This window comes from Petaurus breviceps, unplaced genomic scaffold (assembly GCF_028583685.1).
Source record: "Petaurus breviceps papuanus isolate PSGF00001 unplaced genomic scaffold, PetGlider_PUasm1.0 90556, whole genome shotgun sequence".
NCBI lineage: Eukaryota > Metazoa > Chordata > Mammalia > Diprotodontia > Petauridae > Petaurus > Petaurus breviceps.
In genome coordinates, this window is record NW_027187273.1 from 4,129,227 (window position 1) to 4,145,212 (window position 15,986).

At 38.8% G+C, this 15,986-nt stretch overlaps 2 protein-coding genes across 2 annotated transcripts in view; one reads left to right on the forward strand and one right to left on the reverse strand.

Moving 5' to 3' along the window:
• Positions 1-15,986, reverse strand: part of PLEKHB2 (pleckstrin homology domain containing B2) — a 457,251-nt gene that overhangs the window by 115,218 nt on the left and 326,047 nt on the right. The gene's annotated exons all lie outside the window — the stretch shown is intronic.
• FAM168B (family with sequence similarity 168 member B) overlaps positions 4,505-15,986 on the forward strand; it is a 47,150-nt gene continuing 35,668 nt past the window's right edge. The window contains exons 1-2 of the mRNA XM_069063353.1: positions 4,505-4,636; positions 14,506-14,586. Of these exons, the coding sequence (XP_068919454.1) occupies positions 14,517-14,586 (70 nt within the window). The 5' untranslated portion in view covers positions 4,505-4,636; positions 14,506-14,516. The remainder of the gene's footprint in view (positions 4,637-14,505; positions 14,587-15,986) is intronic.

Consider the following 15,986-nt stretch of genomic DNA (forward strand, 5'->3'; position numbering starts at 1 on the left):
CTTCCTTCCTTCCTTCCTTCCTTCCTTCCTTCCTTCCTTCCTTCCTTTTTTCTTTCCATATATAAAACAGAATGGCATATAACTTTTTTCTTCAGTACATTAAGGCCTAGTGGAATCAGTGACACTGGAACTTAGCTCTAAAGGAGGAAAAGGATATGGATAGCAATATTTCCAGATTTAGGTTTCTGGAAAGGCTTGAAGGCAGAGCAAGGCAGGAGAAATTCAGGCAACAGTAAGTGTGATAGACAATAAACCAACCTAGCTGGATCATTGAGTTTGTGAAGAAGTGCAATGTGAAACAAGGCCAAAAAGAAAGATTTAACATTATACTGTGGGGGGCTTTTCATTGCCAGGGTAAGGAATATATATTTTATTTGCAGGATATAGGGAACTCCTGAAGGTTTTTGAGTAAGGGAGTAACATGATAAAATATATACATTAGGAAGATTACTTTGGAAGCTATGTGAAGTAGAATGGAGAAACTGAGAGCAATAAGAGAATTCAAGAGGTTATTTTGATTGTATGGGAGAATAGTTTTGAGGCCCTGGACTAGGGTGTTGGCTGTGGGGATATAGAAAGGAGGGTGTGGACAAGTACAGAGGGATGTGATGATGGAGGTGGGTGATGGAGAGGGAACAATCAAATATTACCCCAAAATTCAAACTTACGTAGCTGGGGAAATGGTAGTACCAGAATATGAAAAACTGGGACTTAAAAGGTAGAGGAAGAGGAATGACCAATTTGGTTTTAGACATGTTGAATATAAATTGCAAACAGGACACCTTAGCAATTTTTAGTATGCAAATGGAAATAAAAGTCCAAAACTGGGGAAGTTGGGGCTAGTGATAAAGATTTGGGAATCACTACATAAATATGTGATTGCATAGCGAACCACCTGTTTTTCAAAGTAATTGTAACAATTCAGAGAAAGAAGAGAACCATATAGACTGGATTTCTCAGTAAGATTTTATGAGCTATTATATCATTACCATTATTTGTGGTAATGATTAATCAGATCCACCTTATCCTAATGATATTGCTACTAGTTCTATACTCTAAAGAGGTCAAAGACTGAGGAAAAAGACATATATATATGTATATATACGTATATATATATACATATATATATATATATAGTTTTTGTGGTAGCAAGGATATGGAAACTGAGGGGTCCCCATCAACTGGGGAATGTCTGAAGAAGATATGGTATATGAATGTGATGTAATACTGTTGTGTTGAAAGAAATGATGAAGGGGATGGTTTCAGAAAAACATGAGAAAACTTGTATGAACTGGTACAAAGTGAATTAAGCAGAACCAGGAGAACACTTTATAACAATATTGTAAAGACAAAAAACAAATCCTTTGGAAAACTTAAGAATTTTGGAGGGCAATTGGGGTTAAGTAACTTGTCCAAGGTTACAGGGCTAGTTTTGTGTGTGTGTGTGTGTGTGTGTGTGTGAATTGTCTGAGGCCAGAACCGAACCTGACTCCAGGGCTGGCGCTTTACTCACTGCGCCACCTAGCCGCCCCCAAAACTTAAGAATTCTGATCATCACAAAGACCAATCCCAATTCCAAAGAATTTGTGATGAAACATACTATCAACCTCCAGATAAGAGAACTGAAGGACTTGAAATGCATATTGAAGCATCTTTTCTTTTCTTTCTTCTTTCTTTTAACAAAAAATTTGAGCATCTAATGTGGGAATTTGTTTTGTATACTATACATATTTATAATTGACTGTTTTCTTGTCATCACATTGGGTGGAGGAAGGAGAGAGAACTTGAAAATGAAAATAAAAATAAAATTGAATTTAAAATAGTCCCTTCCTGCCAAGAGCTTACTTTCTAATAGAGGGAATAGCATGTATGTAAATTGGTACATACAAGTTATATACAGAGTAGATGGAGCAGAGTAAGATGCAGAATTAGATGGGAGGCATTATAGAGACCAGACAAGATCTCCTCTTGCAGGAATCAGTATTTGAACTGAATCTTAGGGAAGCCAGACATCCTAAGGAGAGGTGCATTCTGTGGATGTGGGACAGTTAGTGCAAAAGACTAGAGAAAGTAAAGGATGTATTATATGCAAGGAACAATATACCACTGGTAAGTGGCTGAGCCAATATTTAAACCGTGGCCCTCTGGCTCTAAACCAAGAGCAAGAGTCTAGAGTCAAGGATTTTGCTGAGGTTGTGAATTTAGGGAACTGGAATGATGGTAGTAAGAAAGGAAAAGGGTGAGTGGGTTTTTCTGGAAAAATATAAGTTCTGTTTTGGACATGCTGATTTTGATGTTTTTTTTGTATCATCCAGTCTGAAATGTTCTGGAGGCACATGGTAATCAGTCTTGGAGTTGAGAGAGACTGGCTGGATATAGATCTGGGGATCTTCTGCAAAGAGACAGATGGCATTTGAGACACAGATAGCAGCATAGACATCTACATAGAGCCATAGACGGCAATTGAACCCGTAGATGATGATATTACTAAGTGAGAAAGAGAAGAAGGAAAAGAGAGGGGTCAGGCTAGGGCTTTAGAGTATATCCAGTTAGTGGGCATAACATGAATAAAGATCCTGCAAAGAAGATTGAAGTGTGGTAAAACAGGTAGACTGGGGAACTTTTAAGGTCTACCTAACACCTATCAACTAAAAAAAATTAAAAGCAAGGAAGCAATATTGGCAAGGTTACGATGAAAGAAGTATATTCATATGTAGTAGATGGAATTGCAAACTTGGAATTTTGCTGCAGAGTAAGAGAACAGGAGGCAGCATAAATGCTGATACCCTTTGACCCAATAATTCCATTTGGGGGAATATACCCAGAAAGTGTAATCAGAAAAAAAAATCCTATGATCTAATTTTTTTTAACAATATGATATGCAATTGCAAAGGTTTGAAAGCAACCTAAATGCATAATAATACGATAATTTAAAAATAAATTCTAGTATTTTACTGTAATATTATAATGCAATTAAGACAAATATGTATGAAGAATACAAATAAATTTGAAACACATGAATTAACATAAAGTGAAAAAAAGCAGACACAAAAGAATGATGTATGCACTATCTACTGTACCATCACATAAGAGGAAAAGTGAATGAGAATGAATGCACAAAGAATCCAGACTGGGACTTAGAGGGAATGACTAAAAAACTTAAAATATTTTTATTTGAAATTAATCAATTATTTTAAATGTAAAAGTTATTAAGCAGATTACTTAGATGTAAAATTGTAATAAAACATTTAATAAAAATATCAAAAAGAAAAAAAATGCATGCTTTGACGTTTACATAGATTAAATGTGTGCAAACCATTTTCTAATCATTTTAATTCAAGTCTTACAGGCCTGTGAGATAGGAACTGCTGGTATTATCACGCCCATTTTACAAATGAGGAAACAGGTTCAAAAAGGTTAAATGATTTGCTATAAATCTCGAAAGTGTAAGAGGTGGGATCCAGTTCCACCTGGAACCCCGAGCTCCGAACAAGACCTGGCACAGAGTGCTTAACATACATGCCTGTTGATTGGTGTTGGGAAGATCTGTTTTAAGAGGACAGAAATGGGTAGGGGGTAAATACCTGAGAAGTACTATACCTGGAAGGAGGAGGAGAGAGGAACAGAGAGGAAGAGGTAGACGATAAATGGAATGGTAAAAGGGGTGTACATAGAGGAAAAGAAAGGCATGGGGAAAAGATGGGGGAAGTGGAGGGGAGAAGGGCTAAATAAAATGGCAGGGACAATTGGATCTGTGAAGACAATTTGTTCTGCCCAGAGGGAGGGGAATAAAATCACAGCCTAGCAAAAGAGAAGTGGAATAACGTTCTCCTTCATTGCACTCTCCGCCTACCCCCCATCTAAAATCCGGCCCTTTCTAAGTGGCTGTGGATGACGACGTTACACACACACACACGCACACGAATGACGACAGGCAGAAAGAAACACGGCAGTGCCAACGGTCTCCCTCTCCAAGCTCCTAGCATAGGGCAGGGCACAGCGGGGGAGCTCAGTCAACCCCAGCGGAGTAGACCGCAGCCTCCGCAGGGGGAGGGGGAGCTGCTGGAGAGGTTGGGCCGCGGCCCCGGGAGGGAGGGCGCCCTCGGTCACGTGCCTGGGGAGAGGGCGGTGTCTGGCGCGAGCCAGAGTCACTCTGTTCTCCCTCCGCCCCTCCCCTTTTCTCTCCCTCTCTCCCTCCCAGCTCAGGCGGAAGTGAGGTTGGGACGGTGTCCGGTTGCTGCGCAGATTCGGGAGGGGAGCGATTGAGCGAGGGGGAGAGGCAGACAGACAGAGGGACTGCGGGAAGGAGGGATCGCCGCGCAGCCCGGGCAGCCCCAGCAGCTTCAGGGAAGGCGCCGGCCGTGACGACGACAACGAGCACCGGGAGCCCAGCATCAGCACGCCGAGGCCGGAACCTCGGCGGCGGCGGCGGCGGCGGCGGCGGCCGCATCTCTCCTCCGGGGCCTCCCCGCCCCCAGCGTCCAGCGCCGTCCGAGAACCGAGGCCGAAGCCCCGCCGCCGCCGCCCGAGCCCGCGCCCCAGCCGCCGAGGCTGCTGCCGGGGGACCGAGGCAGGGAGAGCCCCTGCAGCCGCCGCCCGAGCAAGCCAGCCCGCCCGCCCCCGCCGTCGCGGCTCGGTGAGTGAGGGAGCTCGGGGGAGGGGCCGGCCGGGGATGCTGCCCGCGGGATAACGGGGCCGTCCGGGGATGCCGCCTTCGGCCTGGCGCAGGGAGGGCCCGGGACACCCAGAGGGGGGCGGCGGCCTGTACCGCGGCGCGGCTCCTCCCCTGCGGCCCTTATGCCTTTGGGTTGGGACCGGCCACCTTTCCATCCGTGTCTACGGGGGATGGTTGATCGGGGCGGGTAAAGGCCTCGTTCCCATCGCTGTCGGGGGAGGAGGCGAAGGCCCTGCTTCGGTCGGTGCCTCCGAAGTCGGGGGGGGGGGGCGCGTAAGGTGAATGGGGGGAGGGATGCTGAAGGCCCCTCCGCTGTCTGGGAGGAAGGAGTGCTTCAGGGTGAGGTGTGCATAGGGTGGGGGCTTTGGGGAGGACGAACCTTTCTCAGTCTTAGTTTTTGTTTTTTTTTGAGGTGGGGGAAGACGGTGGAAGACCTGTCTTTGGGACAGCAGGTGTTAATGTCAGAGATCTTCCCACCCCCTAAAAGCAGTGTATGTGGGTGCGTGTGTGCCGGGGTACTAATGGGTTCTGACAGGGGGTGCGTTCTCTCCGGAATCTGCAGGAGAGGCGGCTTGGAGGTGGGGGGAGGGAGGAAGGAGCGGTGTGGAGGGGATGGATTCGATTCGATTTCTTCGCCGAAATGAGATTTTGGCTGATGCAATGTAGGTAGTACGATTTAAATTTTCTCTTTGTTGTGTTGAACTCGTCTTGGGGATTAGCTCCGGAAGGGAATGGGCCCACCTAGCTTACCTCCCCTCCTCCCCAACCCCCGCAAAACCCCGACGTGCTTTGCCTCTTCCTGCCAGGATCTTAATAGCAACTGAGACCCTTTGGTAGCGATGCTGGGCTCTAAACCATTGGATGTGTTGGGAGATGCTCCTGTATTCTTTGCTTGGGGCAGAGAGGAGGGGAGACTGGCCGGAGGAGCCAGGTGAACTTGCCCTGCACTGTGCGGGCCCGGAAGTTTGGGACTTTGTGTTTCTTGTTACCCCCCCAACCCCCTGCAAGATAGAAAAAAGCTTTGGGAACAACCAAAAGGGGAGACCCAGCATCAAAGGCTGTTCCAGTGCCTCCCAGAGAACGGGCAGCCCCGGGGAAGGACGAGGCCTTTCTTCAGGGCTTCACTTTTCTCTGATAAATGCTATTAAATAAATTAAAGACTTGGAAATAAAGCTTTACCTTTAGCTTAACCACTTTTTCTGCCCATCAGTGGGAACTCTCCCCTTAGGGGACGTCCAGGCATCCGAGCGATTTGGGAAAATATTTAAGGGCAAATTGTTTCTGTTAGAAAAAAAATGTACATTGCAGAGGTCTTGTTCTGATTATGCGTTTAAGGAATATATTATTGTAAAGAGAATATGTGTTGAATGTTTCTTAGGTTCTGTTCTTAGATTTGTGTGGGGAAGATCAGACCTTTACAGAGATTATGGATGTGTGGGCTGTTAAAAGGCAGAGTCGGTGGGAAGGAGGGAGGCAGGCAACATGTATTTTAGAGGACAATTTTTTCAACCAGAAAAGGACATTAATTTTAGTAGGGGAAAAAAAATTAAAAGGTCCTTATTCATTAGGAATAGCATGGATTTAGAGAATTAGATCTGTTTATAGGTAAGTTGGTAGTAAGTTTGGGATAGTTAATTTTTTCTGGCATACAAGGACGACTCTAGGCACTGTGGGAAGTTGGAAAATAGATGAGTGAGTGGTTACAAATGCTATGTTTGCTCCAGAGAAGCCCATGACAAGGATGGTATATGTGTGAGTGCAGTTCAAAATTCATTGTGATAATTTGGTATTTTAAGAGTTAAAAATTTTTTTTTCATAGCTTAGGTAATACAAAACTGCATTTTAAAATTATTTTGGAAAATGAATAGTTGTGGGTAGTATTTTTCTTGATTTTTGAGTCCTTTTGGATGTAACCTTTGTAATGAAATATTTTGCTAGTCATTTTCCCTGCTTGGAAAACAGATCTTAACTTTTTTATAGTAGCAAAAGGCATTTCTAGCTTTGAAAGGGTAATGGTTAAAGAAGATGTTTGTTATGGTTCAGAAGAGAATTTGGAGCCCAGACTAGTTAAACTTTTATATAATAACCTTAAGATGTTTCCCCAGGCTAATAACCTACCCTGTTTAAAGTAAACCTATAGGTACTTAAGGTCTAGCCTACATGCATTTTTATGAGTTTGCCTTCACTTACCGCTTAAGGGAAAGCTCACGTGAAAATTATGGGAGAATGATGTGAAAAGCAAAGAACACAAAATTCTTTTAAAATGATGATCTTCTAAGTGTTTCTCATTTTCTGAAACATCACTGAACTTCATTCTGTTTAAGATATACCATTTTCCAAGCCAGATTCCTTTTAATTCCTCATCCAAGATTTAAGTTTATGTCAACGCTATTTTGTTTAGTTATAATAAAAAGGCTGCTTATGGCAAAATCATATTGGGGGAATATAATTTTTCCTGTTTTTTGATTGTATATCTTTTTTACATATGCACACATGTATAACAAATATTCAATACATAGAACAGTAAAGACTGCCTGGTTGAATAAGGAGCCATTAGATTTATAGGCGTTATTAACTTATTTTAAAAAAATTGATAACGACATTTCAATATAAATTATTTCCTTTGTCATCTAAGGTATTTTATACTTCTAAAATCATTATTCTAGGAAGAGGTCCATAGGTTTCACTTGGCCACCAAAGGGGATAAGAATCCCTCACTTAGAGGTTATCTATCTGAAAAAATAAAAAATTATATATGAGAAAAGCATCGTGATTGCATTATTAGTCAGTAGTGGCTAAACAGGGAACTTTTTTCTTAAAGGAATTGTCTTGATCTCTTTATATATTTTTCATGGATTTACATATTTTTCATGGAATGGCTACTTTGGAGCTTATGTATGTGGAAATTCAACCAACCAAACAAAAAAACTTCTGTGGTTTCTAGGAGATGGTTTTCACAGACAGGTATTTGTTGTTTTTTTAACCAGGTTTCATTGGTATAGGGAACTCTGAGGAGAATTTCCTCTACCAATCCAGTTTCCAAGTACTTCTGCAAGTTACAGTGTTAGTTTCTGAGGGCACTGAAAGTTTAAATGAGTATCATAGGGTCATACAGAAAGCTACTACAGGTCATCTTGACTGATACTGTATCTTCATTATGCTATGCTGCCTTACATGTGATTTGTTGGCTTGTGTTTGTATTTTTAGATTCTGTTGAACTGTGTTGCTAAGGGCACTGAGATGTTAAGTGACTTATACAGGGTCCACAGAGTGTATTAGAGGCAGAACTTGACTCAGGTCTTACTGACTCTCACTCCAACTCTTTGTCCATTACACCATACATTGCCTTACATGTGACTTATTTGCAATGTTTGTATTCTAGATATTGTTGAAGCAATATAAAAAACCATTAATTTGCTTCCTTCATAGAAGCCCTAATAGCTATATGAGGGTACTTGCCATTTTTATTCCATTATTATTTTTCATTTTCTTCACTGTAATTTTTTGGTTCGAATCAGATTTTCAGAAAGTTTTATATATTCATATTTCTATCCATGTAGTAAATGTGATATAGCTGAAGATGCATTTTATTACAGGCACTTACTATGTTGATATTCCATAGTTTGAAATCTCATCATCTTGTAAAAGAAAACTTTACTTGATGTGATCAGCTGCAGTATAGTAACCACGTCAAGAATGGGGAAAAGCCCTGGTTCGGCAGTCAGAGATCCTGAGTTCAGATTTTGCTTCTGAAACTTAACCTATGTGTTTACCTTGGGTAGTCAAGTCATTTAATCTCTTTGAATCTTAGTTTTCTCATCTATAAAATAAAGATGTTGAGCTAGATAGTTTATGAGGTTCCATCCAGTCCTATGTATATGCCCGTGTTTCCCCGATAATAAGACCTATCCCGAAAATAAGCCCTCCTCTTACTGTGTAAGATTCCTCTAAAATAAGCCCTCCCCCGAAAATAAGCCCTATTGAGATTGCTACTGTAGTGAAGGTGATCCCCTGCGCTACACGCTACATTACGGTACCCTCTGTATGCACTGTCCCCCCCCCCCCCCCATGAAACGCATGCAGCGCTCCGAGCTGCATCCAGTCAGAGCTGCAGCAGTGAGCACGTCATCCCGTTCTTCCCCAGTGATTTGCTTGCTGGCGCCATTGAGAGCAGTGCCGTGGAGGAGAGCTGAGGCAGGACAACATAAGCCCTCCCCTGAAAATAAGCCCTCTGGTGTTTTTCTTTCCAAAAAAATAATAAGACAGTGTCTTATTATCGGGGAAACACGGTAATCTAAATCAGTGAGACATTTTAGTCCCATTTCTTCCATTAACAAATTGTGTGATATTGAGCAGCTCAGTTTACTTTTTTGATATAGTTAGTTTACTTATCTATAAAATAAAGAGATCTAACTAATGTCTAATGTAGTCTGATTCTTTAACATTCTTAGACTGCACACGTCAGTACTTCATCCTTAATCTCTTTTACTATCTTGATAGGTAACAATCATTATGAAAGAATGTAAATTTTACATTTTAAATGATAAAAAAGTGTAAAATTTTGGGGGTATCTTTTGGATTTGTGCCTTTATATACCTGGCAGGAACATACTAGCTTATTCAGACTCCCCAAAGAATGTCAAATTATTAGGTAGTCTCAGATGTAGGATTAAAATGAAATTCATTTTAATTCTTGATGATGTGGTTAATGTTGTTTCTGATAGAGCATTACTTCCAGTTGGGGTATCTTAAGCTTCAAATCAAAAAACTTCAGATTTGAGAAATACCAACAATTTGAACCTTTTTAAACATTACTGTTTTCCTATAGAACCATTCTATTAAGGTGATAACAGATTCTGAAAGTTAACGAAAATTTATTCAGTACTATGTGATTAAGTAATTCAAAATATTGACTAGTAGCTGGCCTTTTCATCTGATTAGTATTGATGGGATAATTGTATGTTTAAAATAATTTTTTTAGTCATGATGGCTTGCATTTTTAATTAAAGGGTTTTTTTTTAAACCATTGTCTCCTTTTTAATAGATGAGCATTTTTTTAAAAGTGCAGGATTTCTCAAATATAAAACATGTCAGAATACTAGTATAACTGTTATGACTTAATTATTTGTGAGCTAAAAGCCTTTAAAAAGTTATGATGCAGAGTCAGGAAGATTGGGTTTAAGTCCTGCTTCTGACATATACTAGCTGTATGACCATGTTCAAGTATTTAATCTTTTAAATTCCAGGTGACTCCAAATTATAGCTGAGTTGCCAAGCTGCATTGATGGGAGAAAAGTTTCTCCATCAGGATTTCCCCACATAGGGTAAATAATAGGTCTGGGTTAAAAAAAATCAAAGTGCTAGAAACTCAAACAGCGGGTTCAAGGCTACAGAAAAGGAGTTAGAAAAATGGCTTACTGTAAAGCCATACAAAGGTTGATTTCTGGGGTTTTGAGCTATTGAGTGGAAAGATTTTATTTTCCATCTCAACATGGGTACTTAACTCCTAGATTCTTTTAGGGCTAAGGTGTGAAACACTCAGCCTCCAACAATCCTAAGTGTAGCCCAAACTAGATTAAAATGTAATTGGGAAAGATTTGACAAAATAAATAAAAATAAAATAAAACATAAAACATTTTAAAACTAAGTCAATATGTGGCCCACAGGAATCTTTCTGTGTAGATTAGTGACTTGTTTCTGTTTTAATTTGACACCATGGCTATAGGGTATTGAAAAAACTTTTTTTATTTCAGGAACTACTCCTGTGTAGGAACCCTGGCTTTCAAATTTATACACCTAAGGCCTATATTGAGTTTTGAATAGTGAATTCCCCAAGAATCAGGGAAAACCTCTTAACTTAGCCCTATAGCACTTGCATTTGATGGATTCTAATGTCAATCAAGAATTGAAGGTAGAGAATGGAGAAAGTAGGGCAGGTAGGTGGTATAGTAGATAAGAGTACCTGGCACATAGTTGGGAAGATTCATCTTCCTGAGTTCAAATCTGGCCCTAGACACTTACTAGATGTTTTACTCTGGGCAAGTCACTTAACCTTGTTGCCTCAGTTCCTCATCTATAAAATGACTTGGAGAAGGAAATGGCAAACTACTCCAGTATCTATGCCAAGAAAACCTCAAAATGGGGTGGCTCACAAAGATTCAAGACACAACTGAAACAACTGAATAACAAAAATGCACACACGCTTGCTCACACATACTTGCACATACACATACAGTAGAATTCTGTTTTTGAGTCTTAAGTCCTTTTGGTACTTGTTAGATTTAGAAATTTACAGTTATTGTCATGGGTTAATTGTACATTTTGGTCAAGCATTTCGATTCAGCTTAAATGTTGGAATAATGAAGACTATTAATGGTGTACTTTTTCATGAGATGTGTAGAAGTGTGCTAGGTTTAACTTTTTGGTCTATTTTCAGAGCTTAGCTATACATTTTGAGGACTGAAAACAAACAAAAATTGTGGTTATTTTATTCCTCTCTGTTCTACAATGAGGGAAAAATGTAGTACTTATGATTTTAATATTTAGTATTTCAGACTTTGCAATAGGGTCAAAATTCTACAAGTGTTCAAATTTTTCACTTTTTAGGGAGGGAAAAGCATTTCTAATGAATGATACTGCCTTCTCCTTCCTATTGTTTTTCTTGTATTACTGAGAGATCATATAAAATAAATGAGTATTGTGGTCCAGTCTCTCTAGAGTTCACTTTTAAGCACACATTTCCATGAAAAACTTAATAGTATTAGAAAGTAACTGTGGAAAGGATCTGAAAAAAAATAAAGATATACTTCAAAGAGATTTACTTCTGTACAAAGGGAAGGACTGAAGAGATTGCTTAATGGAAATTCTTACTGGCTTTCTGCCTTGTTTCTTTAAAGCCCTGGGCATGTAATACTAATTTGCTTCGTTGGGGGCAATTATACAACTCTATTACTCATTATATTTTACTTAGCCATTCATTTGAGGCTATATTTAACATGTCTGAGTACAATAAAAACCCTTTTAAGAAGTTTCCACCTTAAAATTTTCCAAATGTGATCTCTTCTAATTTTCTGGTCTTGTCTTTGAGTCTGGGTTTTTTTTTTTCCCCCATTTCTCTCCTAAGTTACTCCTGTAACTTAGTGGAATCCTTTATAATATAGAATCAAATTTTTTTTAGAGCTGGAATACATAAAAAAAATCTCTCTCCCCACCTCATACTCAATGTGTATAAAGCCAAACTCATAATTTTTCCTTCAAAATTTCCTTCTGATTTATATTGCAGTAATGCCATTTTCTTAATCTTCTAGGCTCAAAAGTATGGAGTCATTTGACTCATCCTTCATCTTTGACATTGGAATAATTAAATCCTGTTGATATTTTTCATGTGAAATTTCTTGTTTCTGCCCCTCTTTATTGCCATTGTCAGCACTCTAGTCCATGGTACTCCTATATCATCTTATTACCTTCCTTGATTTTAGAGTCATCTTTCTCCAATTATCTGGAAACAGATTGCTGAAAAGAATCTTTCCTTCTAACATTCTTCTTCTCAAAAGCCTTCAGTAACCATGATTTCTACACTATATACATTTTTTGCCTGGCTTTCAAAGGTCTCTCTAAAAGCTGCCATCACTTCAATTTTATTTACTAGAAATAGGACAAAAACAGTCTGCCCTCAAGAAGTTCTTTTTCTATCTGGAGGATAGACAAGAAATCCAGTAAATAATTAGAAGATGTTAAATGGCTTTCAGGCAGCTAGATGTTTCAGTGGATAGAGTGCCAAGCATGGAGTAGTCAGCAAGACTCATTTTGCTAAGTTCAAATCTGACCTCACACACTTACTAGTTTGTGTGACTGTGGGCAAGTCGCTCAACCCTGTTTACCCCAGTTCCTCATTTGTAAAATGATCTGGAGAAGGAAATGGCAAATCACTCCATTCTCTTTGCCAAGAAAACCCCGAATGGAGTCATGAAGAGTTGGGTACCACTGAAACAACTGAACAACAACAGAAAACAGTAGCTTTCAAACAGTGCAGTACAAATTGTAAATAGATTTTTGAAGGGCCAAAGAATGGTGTAAATTAAGGAGTCAGAAAACCTTTGGATGGCCTGTAAGAGAAGAAAATGGATTAAACCAACTTAAAAAAAATTTTAAAATCGTTATTCTTGCCCTCCTTTAGGCCTTGATCATGGCTGAATTATTGAACTAGTATGACTTGTATTTTCATTGCTGCTGTCAAAGCAGTCTTCTCTTTAAAAAAAAAAAGTTTTATTGAGGTCTTTTTTAAACTTCACAATCATTTCCTGTTCTTCCTTATGCAACTAGGTGGCATAGTGGATAGGGGCTTGGGTCTGGAATCAGGAAGACATGAGTTCAAAATAGGCTTCAAACACAATAGCTATGACTCTGGCATGTCACTTAACCTCTTTTTGCCTTATTTTCCTCCACTGTAAAATGAAGGTAACAATAGCATCTACCTCCCAGGCATGTTGTTTGGATCAAAGGAGATAATATTTGTAATGCTTAGGACAATACCTGGCACATAATCTTTTTGTTCCTCCCTCTCTCTAGCTATCCCTCTCTCCCTCTGTCCATCTCTTGTGACAAAGAAGAGTTCAGCAAGAAAAATTTTTTTTGACATTTTAGTGTAATCTAAAAATATGTGCCTTCTACCACACCCATGGGAAGAGGTGGGAGGCATAATTAAATTTCAGTCACTATTGATAATTGCTTTGGTAGAATTCTGAAATCTTTAATTTTCCCCCTATTATTGTGGTCATTATATAATATAATAGGTTATTTTCCTTCCCTTTCATTTAAAAGTTTTAAAAATTTCATCAGGTCCATCAAATGGCCTTCCACAGAGCTATCTGAAAAAATTCACTTTTATATGTTTGAGATGCTTGCAGGATATGTGGTTGAAAGTATCTAAGATGTATTGGAAAATATGGGCCTGGCACTCAGCTGAGAGTTTGGAGCTAGAGAGAGCCTGAATATCATCTTTAAGAACAGTTAGACGGTAGACTGTTATTATTGGTGGTTAGATATATCCAGTTCATAGAATATTTATATAATGCAATTGAGATGTATTGATAATGTATTGGAAAGAACTTTGTACTCCAGAGAGACCTGGGTCCAGGTAAAGCATCTTAACGGCTATGTGACCACAGGCAAATCATTTAACTCCTGTGAGCTTCAGTTTTATCTATAAAATGGGTATAATACCTGTAATATCTTTTCTCGTAGTGTGGGTTGTGAGGGTTAAATTAGTTACTGTATGTAAAGCATACCCTTAAAGTGCTATTGTAATTGTTGGCTATAATCATTAATTTTGAAGATTGACTTCGGATAGAATAACTATGCCCTCCACTGAATGTCCCTGAAGAAAAATACTAAGTGGGTTAGTAAGCCATGGTTCTTAATATTGTCTGTGGAGTTATTGGTAATGTGTTACTTTCAAGTTCTTATTGCCATTATTATTTAACCATCTTAATTAAGTATCATTTTGACAGGCAGAATATTCTCTGTAGGCCAGGAAACAAGAAAAGTATTTTCTAAACTAAAACTACAGTTTATTTCCTAAATTCATCATTTAGAGTAAACAGAACAACTGGCCATTTTCTTTGTTTACTATAATGACTTAAGACCCTCATAGTACAGCACACCTTTAAATTATGTTTTTGTTTTTTGTTTTTTTTGCTTTTTTGGAGGGGAGAGGGCATCTTTGAATTATGGATAAGCCCATAGACTACCTAGAGAACTCTTTAGAAATATGCCTGTAGAAGAATCTGAAAAACCAATGCTTACCTAAAATTTATTTTCTTTTCTCTTCAGTTATTGAAATCATGAATCCTGTTTATAGCCCTGGATCTTCAGGGGTTCCCTATGCAAATGCCAAAGGAATTGGTTATCCAGGTAAGATTACAAAGGAGTATTTGTTATTGAACTTTGAAAATGTGATTCATTGATGATTTTAGAAGGGGAAGTAGATTAGCAATGTAAAGCCTGTGTATTTACATTGGTCTTTTTCATTATAATTTACAAGGGAGAGAAAAGGGGACAAATTCCTCTGATTTGAAATTTTCTCAACATTAATTCAAATATTATAAATGTTAAGAGATATAAGTAGAGCAAAATAACTATTGGTTAGATAATTTTTTTTTCCTCAAGGAACAGCCCTTTTTTCCTTCCATCCTTCTTTTGTTTTAAGATTAAATGGTTTTGGGGAAGCTTTAAAATAGTTTCTCATTTATTGCTTAGTGCTTTTTGGATCTTCTCCCTCCTTTATTATACTAGTTCTTTATACACAGTAATCTGGCCCATTTTCTGCTTTTGGTGGATTTCCCACTTGCCTTTAAAGTTCTTTGTAGCTTTGCTTAACCAGTTTAGTTTCTTTTTATTCCTTCTGTTTTTTGAAAGCACCGGAGGTTGTTTCTATGCCTACAAAAGTGATTATGTAAAAACCATCTAACTCTTAAAATTTCTTTTGTTTCTTATATTTTCTTTCCATCAGGTCCTTTTTATTAGCGCACTCTTTGTTAAATTCTGCTTGCCTAAAGTTAATTTAATCTCAGTTTCACTGATTGCTCAGTTTCTTTGAAAATATGACCATCATTGGTATCCTGTTGTGGTTCTTTTACTAGCATTTCTCTGTCTTTAGATCATCAGCTGTTTTTTGGTAATTAGTAAGGACGAAATTAAGAAACACATTTGCCAGAAATGATCTTGTAATTTGTGATTTAGAAAATTGCGCTCGACACAGTCCAGAAATTTTCTTGATGATCTTTGACTTGATCAGTTGTTTTTCTAGCACGTAGAACTAGATCCATACCTAAATCCAATATCTGTCGTATGCACTTTAATCTTACTTCCATTCCACCTTAACTTCATATACTCTTATCTATTGGATTCTCTCTGTTTTTTTGGGCCTTGGTATTTACATATGTTTCTAACTCTGGTTACTAAATTTGTAGATCTGAGGAATAGATATGGTGTACCTAGATTTTTTTTTCTTTTTGAAGGGGGGAGGGTAGGGCAACTGGGGTTAAGTTACTTGCCCAAGGTCACACAGCTAATACATGTTAAATGTCTGAGGCTGGAATGGGTTCTCCTGACTCCAGGGCCAGTGTTCTATTTTCTGTGCCACCTAGCCACCTAGATTTTTAATGAAGCATTTCACAGTCTCTTGCTATTCTTATGGAAAAGCTAGATAGAAGTAGTATAGATAATAGTAAAGCATCATACCTCTTACAGCTTGAGGGACTTCAGAAGTCATCTTACTCATCTCCTTCTGATGCAGATGAGGAAACAAAGGT